This window comes from Rhinatrema bivittatum, unplaced genomic scaffold (assembly GCF_901001135.1).
Source record: "Rhinatrema bivittatum unplaced genomic scaffold, aRhiBiv1.1, whole genome shotgun sequence".
Lineage (NCBI taxonomy): Eukaryota > Metazoa > Chordata > Amphibia > Gymnophiona > Rhinatrematidae > Rhinatrema > Rhinatrema bivittatum.
Window position 1 is genome coordinate 50,227 of NW_021820565.1, and position 18,113 is coordinate 68,339.

The 18,113-nt window shown below is 50.4% G+C and overlaps 1 protein-coding gene across 4 annotated transcripts in view; it reads right to left on the bottom strand.

Annotated features, from left to right (window-relative positions):
* Positions 1 to 18,113, bottom strand: part of GPAA1 (glycosylphosphatidylinositol anchor attachment 1) — a 92,142-nt gene that overhangs the window by 6,628 nt on the left and 67,401 nt on the right. For all 4 annotated transcript variants that reach the window (XM_029586135.1, XM_029586136.1, XM_029586138.1 and 1 more), the window contains exons 11-12: positions 10,686 to 10,882; positions 1,096 to 1,266 (exon numbers count right to left, since the gene is read on the bottom strand). In XM_029586135.1, coding sequence (XP_029441995.1) covers positions 1,096 to 1,266; positions 10,686 to 10,882 — 368 coding nt within the window. The remainder of the gene's footprint in view (positions 1 to 1,095; positions 1,267 to 10,685; positions 10,883 to 18,113) is intronic.

Below are 18,113 nucleotides of genomic sequence, written 5' to 3' on the forward strand. Positions count from 1 at the left end.
GCATGTTGAGGTGACCTGGCAGATAGGTTGCCCACAGATACATCCCTTGGGAGAGGGCCCAGTTCCAGACCTGCACCGCCTCTTGGCAGAGGAGGAACGAGCCCTTGCCGCCCTGTTTGTTGATGTGCCACATTGCAACCTGATTGTCCATCCGGATCAGAACTTCCTTGGGCAACAACTGATCCTGGAACGCCAAAGCGTACCGTATCACCTGAAACTCTAGAAAGTTTATCTGGCAATGTGCTTTGGTGGTGGTCCAGAGATCTTGAGTGTGTAGGCCGTTCCTGTGGGCTCCCCACCCCTGAGAAGCATCGGTGGGGAGAGTCACTTGGGGAAGCCTGAGTTGGAAGGGAAGCCTGCGATCTAGATTGGGGAGGGCTTCCCCACCAGGTCAGGGATAGCCTGAGGGGATCCGTGACCATGATCAGAACCTCCAGATCCTGAGATGCCTGCCGCCACTGGGACCGCAAGGCCCACTGAGGGTTCCTCATGTGGAGGTGGGCTAAGGGCATCACGTGGACAGAGGACGCCATGCGGCCCAGCAGACGGAGCAGGAGACAGGCTGGTACCCTCCTGCTATTGCGGATGAGGGAGGCCAGTGAGGCGAGGGCAAGCACCCGGTCCCTGGGCAGGAAAGCTTTCGCTTGTGCCCCCGCGTCTTCACCAAATGCTTGGCGGTGGTGGCTGCCTACCTCAGGAGTCGCTCAGTCCATGTGTTTCCATACCTGGATGACTGGTCAGGAGTGACTCCCGCTCCGGTGCCATGCAAGCTTTGGCCCTGATGGTTCAGACCCTGCAGATGGTGGGGTTCATCATCAACTTCCCCAAGTCACACATCTGTCCGTCCCTGCAGCTAGACTTCATGGGTACCAGGGTGAACACTGCACTGATCTGTGGTACTACAGGAACGAAAATTCGCAGGTAAGAACCACATTTTCCTCTACTCCACCACCTTTTCCTTTACCTGCAGATCAATTCGCTTCTCTACCACTAGGCTCAGGCAGTTGCCAGCCTCCTCCCTGCACCTGATTTTGTAGAGATTCACAGGGAAGATTTGATTTAGGAGGTAAAAGTGAAGGAAGAGGTGGGGCATACCTGGGCCCTACGGGCTGGACGATGGCCGCTACAGGTACCATGGTGGCCGCCAAGAGGAATCCCAGGGAGAAGTTAATCAGTGCGATGCATCCCAGCTGCATGGCCAGGTACAGAAGGGAAATGAGCTTCAGAGTCATCCAGCCTTGTTCTGTGCCCACCCCCGACAGAACCCTGCAGGGGAGAAATAAGCAGAACAAAAATACTAGCAGTAAGAGAGAATCCTGGAAGGCCGCGGTTACTTCACACACCGTTAGTTGCAGCCTGCACCATGAGCTTTCATTTATAATTAATGTGACTTTCCCTCTTATTTCATATCTAGGGCCCTTTATTCTCTTCAGCTTTTATTTTGCCTGGGAATTTCAATGTTATAACAAAAGATGTCAGTGGAACAATGACTTTTCAAATACACACAGGAGAAAAAGCAGTGGAAAAGTCATTTTCCCCCACACATTTCTTTTTTTTCCCCAACATTGGATTTCCCAGGCAAAATGAACACTGAAAATGAAGGTCCCTATTATATACCGCACCCTTCCACCAACAACTTAATCTGCTTATTGCAGTGACAGTCCTGGGCCAGGGGCATTACACATCAGGGCTCCTTCTGGAATCCTGCAATCACAGACCCTAAATCTGGCCACCAAGTGTCACCCTTAAACAATGACCATGCCCTACGGTGACTCCTGCTGGGAGAGGCTGGGACTGCAGGAGCTGTGATCACCTCACATCCAGCTCTTCTGCACCATTCCCTACAGCGACTCCTGCTGGGAGAGGCTGGGACTGCAGGAGTATGAGTTTCCCACACCCAGCATGTCTGCACCATGGAAACAGTCCTTCAGCTCTTGGATATTTCTATTTAGTCTGTCTTTTCTCTACAGAGGTAATGCCTCCAAATAGATTAGTTTTTGCACAGACCATGACAGGAATGAACCTAATTCGTAAGTCAGGGTATGTCGGATATGATCTCAACCTCTCAGTTTTACTGCATTGTCCAAAGATATCCTCCTTCTGGAGTTCATAAGGAGTAATTATGTACAAGCAACACTTGGAAGTCCTTCATCATCAGGCCCATGGCACCAAATACAAGTGGGACTATTTCTGTTCGTTCTGCCACATTTTTTTGGTCTCAGATTGCATCTCTTGCTACTTGATCTTGTCTCTCCATACAATCCACAGAATAATTGCTTGGTACTGAGACTTCTATCAGCAGTGCCATTCTTGTGCTTTTCTTCTTTACCATGATGCCAGGTTTTCTTGCTTTTTGAATTATTTATTTATTTATTTATCATTTTTCTATACCGACCTTCAAGGTTAAATACCATATCAGATTGGTTTACATCGAACAGGGACAGAACAGTAAACCTAAACAACTTATTATAATCAGAAGAAACAAAAGTTACAATTAGTTGGAAAAGGAATGTCCCAGGTGATCTGAAGTCAGAATTCTAGCTGCAATTGGCTGAGAAACTATCTCAGCAGGAAATTCAGTTTCGACCTCTTTCTCAGGAACAACTTGACACCTTCACATTGGATATAATGCCCGACTGAAGGGAACCGAAAAGGCTGTCTAGGGGCAAGCAGCTGCAGAAGAAGAGGCCAGAAGAGCTCATAGATTGTGGCTTTCAACTGAGGCATTAAAGTTCATCATGAAGACTGCAATGGGAGAGAGGCCTACAGAACCACTGGAAAGTGCAGTTCAGACCATCAAGGCTGGGTATGCCGACAATAGGGCCGAATCACTAAAGTGCGCCTAGCGCACAGGTTAACAAGCAGTTGGAAACACTAGACTAACTCCCGATACAGTAAGGGAATCAGCATGTCCAAACAAAGACATAGCTAGTAGCGATCATCACTGTAAATGCCATGTAGATGAGGCTATTAGCTATTACCCCCAATGCAAAAAATAGAAAAATTGGTTCTTACCTGCTAATTTTGGTCCTGAAGTACCACAGATCAGTCCAGACAAGTGGGTTTTGCATCCCTACCAGCAGATGGAGGAAGAGAACCAAAGAGTTTGAGGCACTGCTACATAACCAAGAGTAACACCTGCAGACCCTCAGTATTGACCTGTACCCAAGCCAGATTAGAGATCAACCACCTCCAACTATTGTGTAATTAAGGGGAAACACTTAACCAGAACAATAGGAAACCCCCTGAACATAGCATAATCATTAACAGACCAAGGGAAAACAAAACAATCAGGCCGCAACAGCCTTGAGCAAAAAATACACAGGGGTGGGGTCTCTGGACTGATCTGTGGGTATTTCAGCAACGAAAATTAGCTGGTAGGAACCAATTTTCCTTCCCTGTTCACACCCCGGATCAGTCCAGACAAGTAGGATGTACCAAAGCAACCCTACACTGGGCGGGTCCATGAAAGACCCCCATGCAACACACCTTCGCCAAAGGACACCGTACCCAGAGCCTGAACATCCAACCAGTAATGGCAAGAAAAAGTGTGTAAAGATGACTATGACGCTGCTCTACAAATCTCCTGCAGTGAAACCAACTGACACGCAGCCCAAGAAGCTGCCTGGCTCTAGTAGAGTGTGCAGGCAATCCATCCAGAATCATCCTTCCTTTGCAATTGCTTCCTTCAGCCAATGTGCTATTGTGTCCTTGGAAGCCTTGCAACCCTTCTTTGCACCTCTAAACACCACAAACAAATGATCCGATCGCCAAAAACTGTTGGTAACTTTTAAATAACGCAACAGCACCCGAACATCCAAGAGATGAAGCTCCCTGGACTCAGACGATTCATCCGATCAATTCGGGAAAGCACGCAGTTCTACTATGATTCAGATGGCAGGCAGAAACAACCTTACGAAAGAATGAGGGTATCGTATGCAACAAAACTCCCTCATTTGAGATTCTCAGAAAAGGCTCCCTACAGGATAAAACCTACAGCTGCGAAATTCTCCAAGCTGAACAAATTGGCACCAGAAAAACCACTTTCAGAGTGAGGTCCTTCAACGAGACCTTCCTCAATGGCTCAAATGGAGGACCACAAAGCAATACTAAAGTTTAAACTCCACACCAGACACAACCTATGCACCGGCAGATGAAGATGCTTAACCCCCTTTGAGGAACCTCACCACATCCAGATGTGAGGCCAATGACCTTCTTCAAAACTTGCCTCCAAGACAACCCAAGGCTGCCACCTGAACCTGCAGTGAATTGTAAGCTAAACCCTCGGAAAGGCCGTGCTGCAGAAAGGCCAATACTTGTGGAATATCCATTCTCAACAGGTCAACACCTTCTTCAACGCACCAGTTGTTGAAAACTCTCCACGCCCGGACATATGCCATAAATGTGGCCAACCTCCTAGCCTGAAGCAACGTGGAAATCACTGGTTCCGAGTAACCTCTGAATCGCAAATGTCTCTTCTCAAAAGCCAAGCTGCGAGACCAAAGTGATCTGTCCGATCCGAGAAAACAGGACCTTGTCTTAATAGCCCCCCTTAGATAAGCCAACCTCAGAGGCACATCCACAGCGAGCTGAACCAGATCTGTGAACCACAGATGATGCGGCCACTCTGGCGCGACCAGTGCCACTCGACCTGGATGCTTCTTGATGCGTCGTAACACCTGGCCTGTGAGATGCCATGGCAGGAACACATGCAAAGGAACCCCTGCAGGCCACAGAAGAACCAGAGTGTCAAGCCCTCAGCTCCAACCTCCCATCTGTGACTGAAGGACCTTGACATCTTGGCATTGCTCCTGGATGCTATTAGATCCAGACCTGGACTGCCCCAATGGGACCGGATAAGATTGAAGGCTTCTACCGACAGCTTCCATTCTCTCGGGTCCAACTGTTGTCAGCTAAAATAGTCCAAAACACCTAAAACAGAACAGCATTCAAAAGTAAACCAAAATCACTTTCATAGGAATATCACATAGAAAAATCTTAGAAATGTTTTTTTATAGTTCAGGCAGCCGATAACATCTCCCTTATAAAACTCCCTACTTATAATAAACTTCAATCTAAAAGGTACCAAAACCACCCCAGTTACCCAAAAAAAAAAAAAAAAGACACACACACACACACACAAAGAAAAACAATGACAAATGGTACATAACATCTAAAACTAAATAGACCAAAAAACAGCACCCTAAATCAGCAAGAGCCATCCAAAAGCTATTGACAGCAGCTATATATAATTGTTTAAAAATGACTCACAAGAGAAATATATGAAAACAGGTGTATAAGTCCCATTAATAAACATTAATATAAATATTTCAAAAGAAGTCAAAAGTGTTTGAAGTGTCTGCTGTATAATCTCAAACGCTCAGCCTTCATCAGTCCAGTTTAAGAGACAAATCCATCTATAGCAGAATTCTGGTGTGTAATCATCTGTCGAGGTCTTTCTTTGATCATTCCTACCAACAGCACTGCATTATCCCATACCACTGTAGGAAGGCTTTTTCCAGTAATCATCTGAACTCTTAATTCTGTGACTTTATATTGGCTTTTATATCCTAGGAACATTTTGAGTGATAATGAATTTATCTTTTTATTCTTTATTATTTTATTTCTAATCATTTATTGTGTTTATTGTATTTTATATTGTTTTACAGTTTATCTTTTTATTTATATGTTTGTGAACCGTTGTGACGGCCTGTGCTATATGACGGTATAGAAATGTATATAAATAAAATCGCATAAAGAGCATTTTGCATACATTCAGAGAAACCGGGAATAGCAACAGCGTTTCGGCAGTCCTTGCTGCCTGCATCAGGGGACTCAATTTCAATAGCATTTCTCCTTCTGTATAGCTGATTATGAGATGAGGGTAAAACGTGGCAAGACTGAAACGGTGAGTAGCCTGAATGTTAAGGAGGAATGTTATTGAAATTGAATGATCCCCTCCTGCAGGTAGTGAGGACTGCCAAAATGCTGCAGTGTTGGGATTCTTCTCTGGGCTATTCCCGGTTTCTCTGAATCTATGCAAAATGCTCTTTATGCGACTGAAGGCAATATAAAGCTACATAATAAGCGTTCAGGACTGCTGCCGCCTGGAACATTGCTTCTGTTCCCCAACTGGCACAGAACTCTTCAGGCAACAAAAACGGTGACCTTCCCGGGAATGAGGTGGAAATGTTTTCCGGGCTGCCTTCCTATCCTCCGGCAGCTTACGGGTCCTTTGATTCTCCCAGCACCTTGATCAACTGCTCCAAGGCCTTCCCAAACAGCAATTTTCTCTTGAAGGGGAGATTACAGAGTTGCGACCTGGACACGTCAGCCAACCAATTTCGCAGCCATAACAAGCATCGAGCTGTGACCGCCGCATTCATACTTCTGGCCGAAGTCTGGATCACACTGGAAAGAGCATCCACCACATATGCAATCTGGTTTCCACCTAGGCTGCCTGGCAATCAGCCCCAGTCGTGGCTGAAGACTTCTCCTGAGCCTCCTGGACCCAGCACAAACATGCCCTTTGCATAAGGCTACTACTGATCGCGGCCTCAAAGCTGAGACCTCGAAGATCCGCTTCAGATGAATCTCCGGCTTACGATCCTGCGCGTCCTTTAAGGCTCCTTACCCCGCTACCGGGATCGTAGTCTACTTGGTGACCGCCGACACCGAAGCATCCACCTTGGGCAACTCTAACTGATGAAGCACTTCCTCGGTCAGAGAACACAACTTTGCCATAGCCCTGGCCCCTCCAAGCCCACCTCTGGGAGATCACACTCCTTACCAGTTTCCTGACCTTCTTTGGGAGCGGAAAAGCTGGAGGAGGACCCCGGAGATCATCCAATACTGGGTCCACCCCCTCTTTGTCAGACTCCTCTTGGATCAGTTTAATCCCCAGCTCCTGCTGAACATGGGGAATAAGCGGCTTCAGTTCCTCCTTACGGAATAGCCGCACCACACAGGGATCATCTCCTTCCGCTACCAGAATTTCCTCCGGATCTGCCATGTCCTTATCTACCACCTGATTGGGATCCGCCAGCTCCCCAGGAACAACCCCGGGATCAACATCTGGGTCAGAGTCCCCCCAAAGCACCATGACCTTCCGGGTAATCCAGGCCCAGGCAGTGGAGGTGGTGGTCTCACCCCCTAGTTGAGGAAGTCCGTGGGGGCTTCAGAGCAGTACAAACCTGAGGACCCGCTGACTGCTTGGCTCCCCACACACTTCCTGGCCAGGAACGCTTTTTGTGCATATCTGTGAAGAAACCCATGTCCTCCTCCTCATTTGACCCAGGACTGGCCTGATCCCCCCCCCCCCCCCCCCCACCAACTCCTGCACCAATGCAAACATTGGCAACAAGGGGGGAGGGGAATCTCTGTGCCCTGCTTCAGTTCTCCTCCTGGGCCTTTGTTTTCCCCTTAACTGTAAGGCCCTCCAGATCCCCAGTCGAGTCAGCCACTGGGACCTGAGATCGAGTGGTCCTGTGCCCGGGATCAGTGCCCCACCTCCCCCTCCCAAGGAACCTTCCCCGCCTGAAGCGCAATTACGGCCTAAAGCCGCGGAATAAGATGTCCCAGGGCGGCAACTTTTCTTGCGATACGCTGCCGGCGGCGCCATTTTTAGACACACGCAGCTGAGCGTGCACCTTGCCACGCAGTTGCGGCGTGGGGGAAAAAACTAAACAAGCATGGGCTACTGAGGGAAAAAACAGCCGTGCAGCTCAATCACAGACTCCCTGAGCCGATCGCTGCGAGTTGTGGTCCCCGCGATGCTCCTTACCCAGCTCTGGCCTGCCTTGCACTGCAAGGGAACGACCCGATGCGCTGCCGCTCCACCTCACTTTTTTTTTTTTTTTATTCTTAAAGAGCCAGGAACAGCCCAGCAAAGAACAAACCAACACGCAGAAAAAAAACCTAAGGATACTTTCTTGCTGCTGGTCACTCTTCTAGGAAGAAGTTTTCAGGGATACAGAGGGAGCCAGGACCCCTAGTAGACCCCTGGAACCACTCCGGATCAAGCTCCCAGGGATCACCATCCCCTGCTTGCTCAGCTCCACCTGAGGGATGACCTAACACCTCAGGGAGCATCTCCTCTTCTCCAACCTCTAATTCTTTTTTTTTTTTTTTTTTTTAACTCCAGCATCTGCTGGAGCCAGAGAAATACTGAGGGACTGCAGGTGGCGCTCTAGGCTATGTAGCAGTTTCAGAACAGTTTTTGTTCTCTGCCTCCATCTGCTGGTAGGGATGTAAAACCCACTTGTCTGGAATGATCTGGGGTACAAACAGAAACGCTGTGCACCCAACACGCACATGTTAACCTGGCAAATGCAATGCCTTCCCTGAAGCTGGCATAACGTCTTGCTGCGCAACGCCACTCAATTAAAAAAACAAAAATACCGCTTTTCTGTGGTTCTCCCTACTTAGTATTGTCGCAATACTTAGGTAGGAGGAACCACAGAAAGCAGAGTCATGAAAAAAATAAAATAAAAAGGCTTGACGGAAAAAAGACATTTCTGGGCGCACAATATACACGGCTCCAGGCCACATATATTGTGCGTGCATATCGTGCCAGTAAATTAGCCGCTGCGGGATAAAACGGAGGCTTGTACTGAGCGTCAGTTTCCGTGACCCGCACACCAGCCACGTCTCCTGGGCGCCCCATGCCAGGGACCTGCAAGTCCCTCCTCACCTTTGAACCCAGGCAACTCAAATCCACAGTTGAGCTGAGCGCTCAGGACCTAAACACATTCAGACTACTTACTCTCCTGTGTCTCGTACCTCACGGTGTATGGGGATTTGGAGCTGGCAGCCAAGTTTGTCAACCAGTTGAAAGGGGAGTCAAGAACAGTGGCACTCGATTGGTTGAATGAAGCCAGAGTAGCCTTAGAAGCCAAGGAAGTACGGTAGTAGAGATCCTCTCAGCTTATGCCAGTGCAGCGGGGTTTAGGGATCTCTCTCCCTGTGGCAACAAGAAAGCTCTGCAGGAATCAATTTGAAGGGACATTTTCCCCTGTTTAAGGACTGGGCCTAGATCTACGTAAAGGCCTGGTGCATTTTCCCCACTGCAAGCCTAGAGCCTGGCTGGGGTGTAAGGCCAGTCCCTTCCTTGTCTTAGAAGTCAAGGATTCTCTAGTCTGTAATACTGTGACTACACCTTTTGTAGGCTGTGCTGCTCAAGGGCCATCTTGCTACACTGATAGGTTTAAATAGAAAGCCAAGTGACTGATTTCTTAAGAACTTACGTTTTTCCTAATAAAATCGGCTTTGCTACCTACAATCCCTCCACTGCTTTGGCCTTGTCAGTCCAGTGGGTCCCTTGCACACTTTCCCAGTCAAGCTCCTTTAGGTTACATTCTTCAATCAGAGAGTAGTTTTCACTTTTGCTTGATTTTCCAGGCCAAATGTCATCTTGTCATCCGAGCAGCTCTTCACTGCTTGAGAGTTGTTCTGCTAAATGACAATCACAGGAGCTGAGAGCCATCAAGTCATCTACAAAGAGTAGGTGTGACGTCATCCGTGATCATTAGTGTTGCTGCAATTAAGGCTAAACCCATAGCCTGAGAAGTTAATCAGAGTACTCAGTGGATTCAGTGCCAGGCATAACAGGCATGGTGACAGGGAAACTCACTGAAATAGTCCTTGCTGGGTTTTGATGCTAGGAACAACACTGTCCATCTTCCTAACCGAGAGAGCAGTCTTCCACATATTCATGTTAAACTTAATGTACGCAATCAATCCAGGATTCACTGTGCACATGTCAAGAGCATGGGATGCTATCACAACCATATATATATTTTTTTAAATAATCAATCCATGCTATCCTTAGGTTTCAGTCATTATCTGTCTCTAGTTTCATATGCTCCTCTCTTGTACACCTTTTGTTCGATTAAATATCCTATCTGCATCAGTTCCTATTGCAGTGAACAAGCTTGTAGATTGCAGGTCAGCACACTGTTGCATCAGTAGTTTTTAGGGATGTTCCTTGGGTCTCCCTTTGGAAGGAGAAGTGCTCTTCCTGGTAGTAGCCACTGTGGTGTTCGCTCTGGCTGACTAACGTGTCATTCATGTGAAAGCATTACAATAAAACGGCGTGAAATATGCAGGGTGAATCCTAGACTGATCGAGTACATCGAGTTTAACATGAAAATGTGGCATTCTGTCCTCTCTCAGACATGAAGACTGACAATCAATTGACTTTTGCAGTTTGCAAGGTCTTCGTGGAGGAATGTTACATTCTGGCAAGTCCATTAGAGCCAGGTCTCCTCTCAATCTGGTTTCCAGCAATTTTGTTACTTCAGGCCACTCCAGACTTTTGATGTTGACCTCACCCTGGGAAGCCACTCTCCTTCTGCTATACTCTATAAACATCTCCAGCACTCTTCTGTTTCAGCTTTGGCTGGTGGTGTAGTGATGTTCTTTCCCAGTTCCTGGTAGAATTGCTTTGGATTCTGTCTAAATGTTTTATTTTGATCACCCTCGTTTCTCTTTTCTTCATCCCTCTGCAGGGTTCGGCTGCTAATTTTTTTAGCTTCTTACTGGAGTACCTGAATTTAGGGGTTTCTGTTAGTGCAGCATGTTTCAAGCTTGAGGTTCTGAATTTTCCTCCTAGATTCTCCGCAGCCTCAGGCCTTTGAGGTGCTTGTCCGCAGCGGTCTTTATTATTCTGCCTCTGTCCTTTTTACCTGTGCGTGTTATGTGGGAGAGCGAGCCCGGCCACGTAGATGGCGATGACCGTCAGGACCACCGCTTCCGATTCCGACACCGGGAAGTGCTCTGTGGCCAGGTGCTGGCCCAGGACGGGCAGGTAGTAGAGACTCAGTCCAGTCGCGTGGCAGATGAGGACGGGGGCCACCAGTGAAAGAATCCCAGGCTTCAGCTCCTAAATACACAGCAGGGAAAGGGAGGGAGAAACAAACCAAAAAAAAAAAAATACGATTAAGAAAATGTCACTGAATTCTACTGCAATCTTTTCATTTCATAACAGCCTCTTCAGCTGGTGGCCTGTGACGCCGGCTCCCTGCTCTGCTGGATTTCCATGGCCCCCCCGCCAGGCAAACGTTTCTAAAACATTCTCGGCTCTTTCCTCTCTCCGGTCATTCTTTTGGTTATTAAAATTTGCTTAAGCAAAAGAGGTGGCGAGCCGAATCCATATCCAATAGGGAATTTGCAAGAGATCCGGCACAAACTTAAACTGTCCAGAAGTATTAATGCTGTTCATGTATATCATTTTATTGCTTTCAAAAAGGGCACAATGAAGGTGTTTAGGCAAAAGTCTTCATGGTTCCCCGACACAAACCGAGTTCAGACTGTTTGATTGATACTCTAAATGTCTGCAGTCAAGACTGGTCCCTCCCGAAGCAGCTTCCCAAAACGCGGGGGACCGTGAAGACTTTTGCCTAAACTCCTTGTGTTTTGGGAGCTGTTTTGAAATTCAATTTTTGGTTCTTTTAAAAAGTATGCATTTTTGCTCTGATCTTTCTGTACGTATTCAGGCACACAGTCTGTAGCTGAAGGTTGCACTGCTGCTTTTTCTGTGTGCGATTGTTGTTTACTGTGACGTCTGTGAAAGGAAAATTAGTTTCTTACCTGATAATTTTCGTTCCTGTAGTACCAAGGATCAGTCCAGGACACCTGGGTTGTGACTCCGCACCAGTAGATGGAGACAGACTAAAACTTGTGGGCGGAGCATATATGCCCCTGTGCCAGTCACAGCCCCTCAGTCATACGTAATGTCAAAGTAGACAAAAGCCAAAAGGCAACCATGACTAACCATACAAACTTGGTAGGGAAACGAAAGAAATCCAACACCCCTACAGGAACCAGACTCCCAAACCGGGAGAGCGAATCAACAAGGGTCAGCGTAGTGAAAGAAAACAATAAAGAGCGGACTCTCCATTACTATAGCGCAGCACTGTGGGCGGGATCCTGGACTGATCCTTGGTACTACAGGAACGAAAATTATCAGGTAAGAAACTAATTTTCCTTTCCCTGTACGTACCAGGATCAGTCCAGGCCACCTGGGATGTACCAGAGCTAACTTACCGAGGGTGGGAAGCAGAGAGTCCCGCTCGGAGTACCCTCTCTCCAAAACCTCCAGCTTCAGGAGCCTGAACATCCAACCGGTAATGTGTAATGAAGGTATGCAACGACTTCCAGGTAGCTGCCCTGCAAATCTCTTGAGGCGACACCTGAGAAGATTCCGCCCAAGACGCAGCGTGAGACCGTGTCGAATGAGCCCGAAGACCCACCGGCGGCGATTTTCCACGCAGAAGATACGCAGAACCAATGGCTTTCTTGAGCCAACGGGCAATTGTCGTGCGGGACGCCGCAGCACCTTTCTTTGGACCCGAAGTCAACACAAACAGATGATCCGTCACCCGAAACGGATTAGTAACCTCTAGATAGCGAAGAAGGGACCTCCGCACATCTAGTTTTCTCAAGTCTTTCGTTTTCGGGTCCGAAGACTCCCCAACCATGAAAGCGGGAAGTTCAATCGACTGATTCAAATGGAACGACGACACGATCTTAGGAAGGAAGGAGGGAACCGTCCGCAAGGAAAACCCCTGAATCGGAGATGCGCAAGAAGGGCTCCCTACAGGACAACGCCTGTAATTCTGAAACACGACGGGCCGATGCAATCGCCACCAGGAATACGGTCTTCAACGTGAGATCCTTGAGCGTAGAACGTTTCAGGGGCTCAAACGGCACTGAGCATAAGGCTGAGAGCACCCAGTTGAGGTTCCAAGACGGGCAAGGGGGCCGCAACGGAGGACGGACGGAGGTGCTTAGCTCCCCTAAGAAAGCGGGAGATATCTGGGTGGAGAGCCAGAGAGACTCCCCGGACCTTACCTCGCAAACACCCAAGCGCCACCACTTGGACCCGAAGGGAATTGCACGCTAAACCTTTGGCGAGCCCCGCCTGGAGAAACGCCAAAATATCAGAAATAGAAGCGGAAGTGGGATTCAGACCCCGCTCCACGCACCATTCCTCAAAAACTACCCAGACCCGAACATAAGCCAGGGAAGTAGACTGTTTTCGGGATCTCAGCAACGTAGTAACGACCGCATCCGAGTAGCCTTTTCTTTTCAACCGGTACCTCTCAAAAGCCATGCCGCGAGACAGAAGTGATCCGCATCCTCCAAACAGACGGGGCCAGCGCCACCATGATCACGTGGGACGGGTGCAATTCTATGCGCTGCAGAATCTTGCCGATCATGGGCCACGGTGGGAACACATACAGAAGCACATCCGTCGGCCAGGGAAGCACCAACGCGTCGACTCCCTCTGCGCCCCTTTCGCGACGTCGACTGTAAAATCTCGGAGCCTTTGCGCTGTGCCACGTGGCCAGATGATCCATGTGGGGCGTTCCCCAAGTCTTGCAGATGAAGAGAAACGCCTCGTCCGCCAGCTCCCACTCTCCGGGATCCAGACGGGGACGGCTGAGAAAATCTGCCTGGACGTTGTCGACTCCTGCAATGTGGGACGCAGCGAGATGGCTGAGATGCCGCTCTGCCCAGAGCATCAAGAGCCGCGCCTCCTCCGCCACTAGAGGACTTCTTGTCCCGCCCTGGCGATTGATGTAAGCCACGGTGGTAGCGTTGTCCGACAATACCCGGACCGCCTGTCCGCGTACTAGAGGTAGAAAAGCATGCAGCGTCAGACGGACCGCTCTGGTCTCCAGCCGGTTGATAGACCACCGGGTCTGCGACTCTGACCACAGACCCTGAACCGACTGCCCTTGGCACACTGCCCCCCAGCCGGAAAGACTGGCATCCGTGGTCACCACCGTCCAGTCGGGCACCAGAAGGGACACTCCACAGGAGAGATGCTTGGAATCCAGCCACCAGCTCAGGCTGGCTCGCGCCTGACCCTCGAGAGGGAGAGGTAGATAAAAAACCTCGGAAACCGGTTTCCAGCGGGAAAGCAATGAGGACTGCAGCGGTCGTAGATGAGCGAACGCCCAAGGGACTAACGCCAGAGTGGACGCCATAGACCCCAGAACCATCAGGTAATCGCAGACTCGTGGCCGGTGTAGCGACAGAAGACGTAGCACCTGAGACTGCAGTTTGCATATCCGTTCCTGAGAGAGAATCACTTTGCCTCGCTTCGTGTCGAAAAGGGCTCCAAGATACTCCAAGGACTGAGAAGGTTCGAGATGACTCTTGTTGTAGTTGACTACCCAGCCCAGGGACTGCAAGAGCTGTAACACCCTGGTCACCGCCTGCCGACACAGACTCTGAGACTTCGCTCGGATTAGCCAATCGTCGAGGTAAGGGTGAACCAGCAGGCCTTCCCACCGCAACTGCGCCGCCACGACCACCATCACTTTCGTGAATGTCCGAGGCGCTGTCGCCAGGGCCGAACGGGAGCGCCCGGAACTGGAAGTGCCTGCGCATAATGCAAACCGCAGGAACCGCTGAAACGCTGGATGGATGCCCACATGAAGGAATGCTTCTGTGAGGTCTAGGGACGCCAGGAATTCGCCGGGGCGCACTGACGCAATCACGGAACGAATGGTTTCCATCTTGAAATGAGGAACCCGAAGGCATCTGTTGACTCCCTTCAGATCCAGAATGGGGCGGAAAGAGCCGTCTTTCTTGGGGACTATGAAGTAAATGGAGTAACGGCCCTTGCCGTGCTGATCGGCTGGAACCGGAGAGATGGCTCCCAAGCTTTCTAGTCTTTGGATGGTGTCTAGCACCGCCGCCTTCTTCTTGGGATCCTGGCAGGGAGAGACCAGGAACTTGTCCGCTGGGATGCGAGCAAAATCTAACTCGTAGCCGTGTCTTATCACGTCGAGATCCCACTGATCCGACGTCATGCTGGCCCATTCCTTGAGAAAGAAGGAGAGACGCGCCCCCACGTTTGGGACAACGTGCCGAAGCCGCGAGGAGGGATGGGCCGGCCGAACTTCATTGTGAAGGCTTGGACCCCGCACCTGACGGAGCCCCTCCTTGCCGGCCAAAACGCTTGCCCCGAAAGGACTGCTGCCACTGAGTGTTCTGCGAGGAGGACGACCTATATGAGGATCCAGAGGATCTTTGTGGTCTGGACTTCCTGGGCCCCCCGGAACCGGGCTCTGCCTGAGAAGGAAGATCGCGGACGGGCCCTATCCTCCGGCAGCTTAAACGCTCGATTCTCACCCAGGGAAACCAACAAATCATCTAACTCCTTGCCGAATAGCAATTTCCCTTTAAATGGCAATGCCCCGAGGTGAGCCTTGGAAGAGCCATCCGCTGCCCAGTTGCGCAGCCAAAGAAGATGACGCGCCGACACCGCTGCCACCATGGAGCGAGCTGAGGTGCGCAACAGATCATGGAGCGCATCGGCCTCATAGGCAACGGCCGCCTCCAACCTGTCTGCTTGAGAAGCCTCCTCTGCAGAGAGACCCGCGTTCGCCTGAAGGACTTGAGCCCAGCGCAGACTAGCCCGCATAGCAAAATTCGTGCACATGGCGGCCCGCACTCCTAGGGCAGAGACCTCGAAAATCTTTTTGAGTTGAACCTCCAACTTCCGGTCTTGAATATCCCGGAGGGCTGTCGCTCCCGTGACCGGGATGGTAGACCTCTTCGTGACAGCGGACACCGCCGAATCCACTTTGGGAGCCGGAGGAGCTCCAGCGCGTCCTCCGGCAAAGGGTAAAGCTTGTCCATGGCCTTGCTGACCTTCAAACCCAACTCCGGAGTATCCCATTCCTTGAAGAGGATATCCGTGGACGAAAAATGAAAAGGAAAAGCAACCGCCGGCCCTGTGAGCCCGAGCAGGACAGGATCCATATTTGCCTCCTGGCGGACCCCCACCGGAGGGGCATCAATCCCCAGCTCCTGGAGAATGGCCGGGATAAGCGGCGACAGCTCCTCCCTACGGAACAAACGCACCACCTTGGGGTCATTCCCATCGACGGCCTGTGCTCCTTTCCCCGTAGCGAGCTGCGCGGAGCCATCTGACGCTGCCTTCCCGGCATCCGTGTCCGCCTCGGCGGATTCTTCGGACTCCGAGTCCTGCGGCACCCCTCGCGGAAGCCGCTTGCTCCGGCCTGCGGCCTGGGCGACCTTCGCCGTCCTCCTGGCCGGCTTTTTCTTCGGCGGGGACCGGTGGACCCGAGCGCGCGAGGCGTCCCCCCGATTGCGCTTGCTTCGCCTATATCGGAGCACCTTGTGCAGCAAAAGCACCAAATCCTCTGAGAGCTCACCCGAATCCGAAGAATCGATTTCCGAAGTCCCCCGGGACCGGGGCCCCTCCGAGGGGGCCTCCCCCGCCGCACCCCGCTGCGGGGAGAGCTCAGGGGGCAAAACCGAGGCCTCCACCGTTTCGCGTGAGACTACCCGGCCGGTGGACAAAATGGCCGCCACTCCCGCGGAAACCGGGAAAGAATCAGGAGGCCTGTCAGGGGCCCCTCCCCCCTGCGACGGCGATCGTGCCACCCGGGAACGGGTCCCCCGAGGTGCCCCCGATGATCCCTCGTCTCCCGGGACGCAGGCCGAGCAAAGGCCGTCCCGGGAGAGGCGTGCGCGCGCCGAGCCGCAGGCCCTGCACTGCGAGCTGCGCGGCATCGAGAAAATCGCGGGAAACCAAAGGACGCGCCGAAAAACACTGAGGGGCGCTGAGGAAAAAGAAAAAAATCACCGCGGCAAAATCGGCGACCTCCCCCCTGCCGACGACACCCCCCCCCCCCCCCCCCCGAGCGGGACGGAGCGCAACGCCAGGCAACGGAGAGCCGACAGAAACAAAAGTCAAAACACTTTTTTTTTTTTTTTTTAACAGAAAAAAACGCTGTCCCTGGTACTGAAAAAGCCCTCTGTCCTGCAGGGGTGAGTGAACCGGGCTCCCCGGTGTCACCCCTGACGCTGCTACTAGTCCAGCCGGGTCCTCAACCCTAGCAGCGGCCTCAACCTGGGGAGGGTAGTCCCCTCAGGACCTCTCAACTCCCCAGGGAGGCAGGGCAACCGGGACTAAAATTAACCAAATTAAACAAAAAACCCAATTTGCAGAAAAAAACCAAATAGGCCTAATAGAAAATAAAACCCAAAAAGCGAACCTGACTAACAACCAGAATCAGGCCCGACAGGGCTGTGACCGGACCTGCACCACCTACTGGAGACAGAGTAAGACTGAGGGGCTGTGACTGGCACAGGGGCATATATGCTCCGCCCACAAGTTTTAGTCTGTCTCCATCTACTGGTGCGGAGTCACAACCCAGGTGTCCTGGACTGATCCTGGTACGTACAGGGAACAATATTTTTTTTCCCCATTTCTTCTGATTTGATGTGTTTATTTTTCACCTTTAGGTAATAAACTGAATATTTTATAATTCATTTTCCTGATGAAGTTCAATTTGAGTGTACGAGGTTCCCCAACTCTTTCAACCCCATTTGCTTTAGTTAATTACTGATGTTTTAATTTAATTTTCCTTAGTACTGCACTGAGGTTTTTTGTTAATTTTGATGAATTGTTTTGTATTTTTTTCTGACCTCAATTTAATGGTAAACACTTTTTTTTAATAAACCAATAGAAAATATTAGTATTTTGTTTGATTTTAACTGTTTGCTGTTCTGTTACAACAGTTGTCTATTAATCTGCTTCTATTGTCCTTTGGAACAGGCTACACAGATGGCACCATATAAATGTATTAATTTTAGCATAGAAACAGACAATGACCACATCAAAAGAAGAAAAGGCCCATCTGGTCTGGTTTACTTCCCCTTCAAATTGTACAGGCTATTTGATCTCTGACTTTACCCCCTGTACCTATCCCAGGCTTTGCCCCTCACTCCTCCACAGCTAAGGATCCTCTGTGCTTATCCCAGGCTTTATCCCTCACTCCCCCACAGCTAAGGATCCTCTGTGCTTATCCCAGGCTTTACCCCTCACTCCCCCACAGCTAAGGATCCTCTGTGCTTATCCCAGGCTTTACCCCTCACTCCCCCACAGCTAAGGATCCTCTGTGCTTATCCCAGGCTTTACCCCTCACTCCCCCACAGCTAAGGATCCTCTGTGCTTATCCCAGGCTTTACCCCTCACTCCCCCACAGGTAAGGATCCTCTGTGCTTATCCCAAGCTTTACCCCTCACTCGCTCACAGCTAAGGATCCTCTGTGCTTATCCCAGGC